Raw genomic sequence first — 1,126 nt, forward strand, 5'->3', positions numbered from 1 at the left:
ACGAGCGCCGCGTGCGCGGCGGCGGAGACGCCGTAGCAGTGCGGGGGCAGGTCCGTGCTCGCCCGCCCGCCGGCGCGCACGTAGGTCGCCAGCGTCTCCGGCGTGTAGATGGGCAGCACCTTGAACGGGTTCACGGAGATGAGCACGTCGGACACGCGCGTGTATATGGCGTCGCCCCCGTAGCGCGCGCGCAGCGTGTGGAGCAGCGCGTGCTCGTTGAGGTCGTCCAACGTGATGAGGTCCTCGATCGCCGCGTCGAAGCACTGGCGGTCGCAGGGGCTGCAGGCTCTCGAGGCCTTGGCGTCGAGCGCTTCGACGGCGCCGTTCGCGCGCTCGACGCGCGTCGCCTCGCCGGCCTTGAAGCGGCTGAGGACCTTGGCGGGCACGACCAAGTCCGCCTCGTCCGCGATCCAGACCCAGGACCCGGGCTCGAAGGACGCGGCGGCCATGTCGATGGCTGGCTGCCCCGGGCGGCTTTCGAGGGTCAATTTCGGGCGGTGCGGACGGCACCTTTGCCGTTGGCCCAGCGCGCTCGAAGACGATGGCGGCGCTCAAGGTCGCCGGCATCGACCAGATCAAGGCGACCGTCGTGCCGGACATCCGCGACCACCAGGCCTACCTCGCGGAGCGCGCGCCCGCGGAGCGCGAGGGCTTCGAGAGCAGCGCCGGCCACAAGCTCTTCAAGCATTTGTACGCCCCCTGGCCCAAGACGCTGGGCAAGAAGGCGAGCCGCCTCGCGCGGGAGGAGAACGAGTTCACGCACTCGTCGCTCGTCTACGGCGAGGTCGAGTACGAGCCCTTCGTGGCGCTGCTGGGGGTCCTGTTGGAGGACGGTTTAAGGCCGGGCGGCGTCTTCGTCGACGTCGGCTGCGGCGCGGGCAAGGCCGTCTTCGCGGCGGCCATCGGCCACGACTTCGACAAGGTCGTGGGCATCGAGATCCTCGAGCGGCTCCACGCCATCAACGCCGACGATTTGCTGCCGCGGTTCGAGACCCACGTGCGGCACGAGGTCATGCCGGAGCGCCGCCAGCACTGCGACGTCGAGTTCGTCCTCGGCGACGCGACGGTGCTCGACTGGGCCGAGGCGCGCGTCGTCTTCGCGAACTCGACTGCTTCGACGAGGCGC

The 1,126-nt window shown here is 70.3% G+C and overlaps 1 protein-coding gene across 1 annotated transcript; it reads right to left on the reverse strand.

Moving 5' to 3' along the window:
- Positions 1-2: 2 nt before the first annotated feature.
- Positions 3-245, reverse strand: AURANDRAFT_9737 (hypothetical protein; the record flags this gene model as incomplete). Its single annotated transcript, XM_009044549.1, has 1 exon — positions 3-245. A coding segment is annotated over one exon (243 nt), but the record flags the coding sequence as incomplete, so codon positions are not given.
- Positions 246-1,126: the final 881 nt, after the last annotated feature.

The sequence above is a fragment of the Aureococcus anophagefferens genome, assembly GCF_000186865.1.
Source record: "Aureococcus anophagefferens unplaced genomic scaffold AURANscaffold_417, whole genome shotgun sequence".
Taxonomy (NCBI): domain Eukaryota; class Pelagophyceae; order Pelagomonadales; family Pelagomonadaceae; genus Aureococcus; species Aureococcus anophagefferens.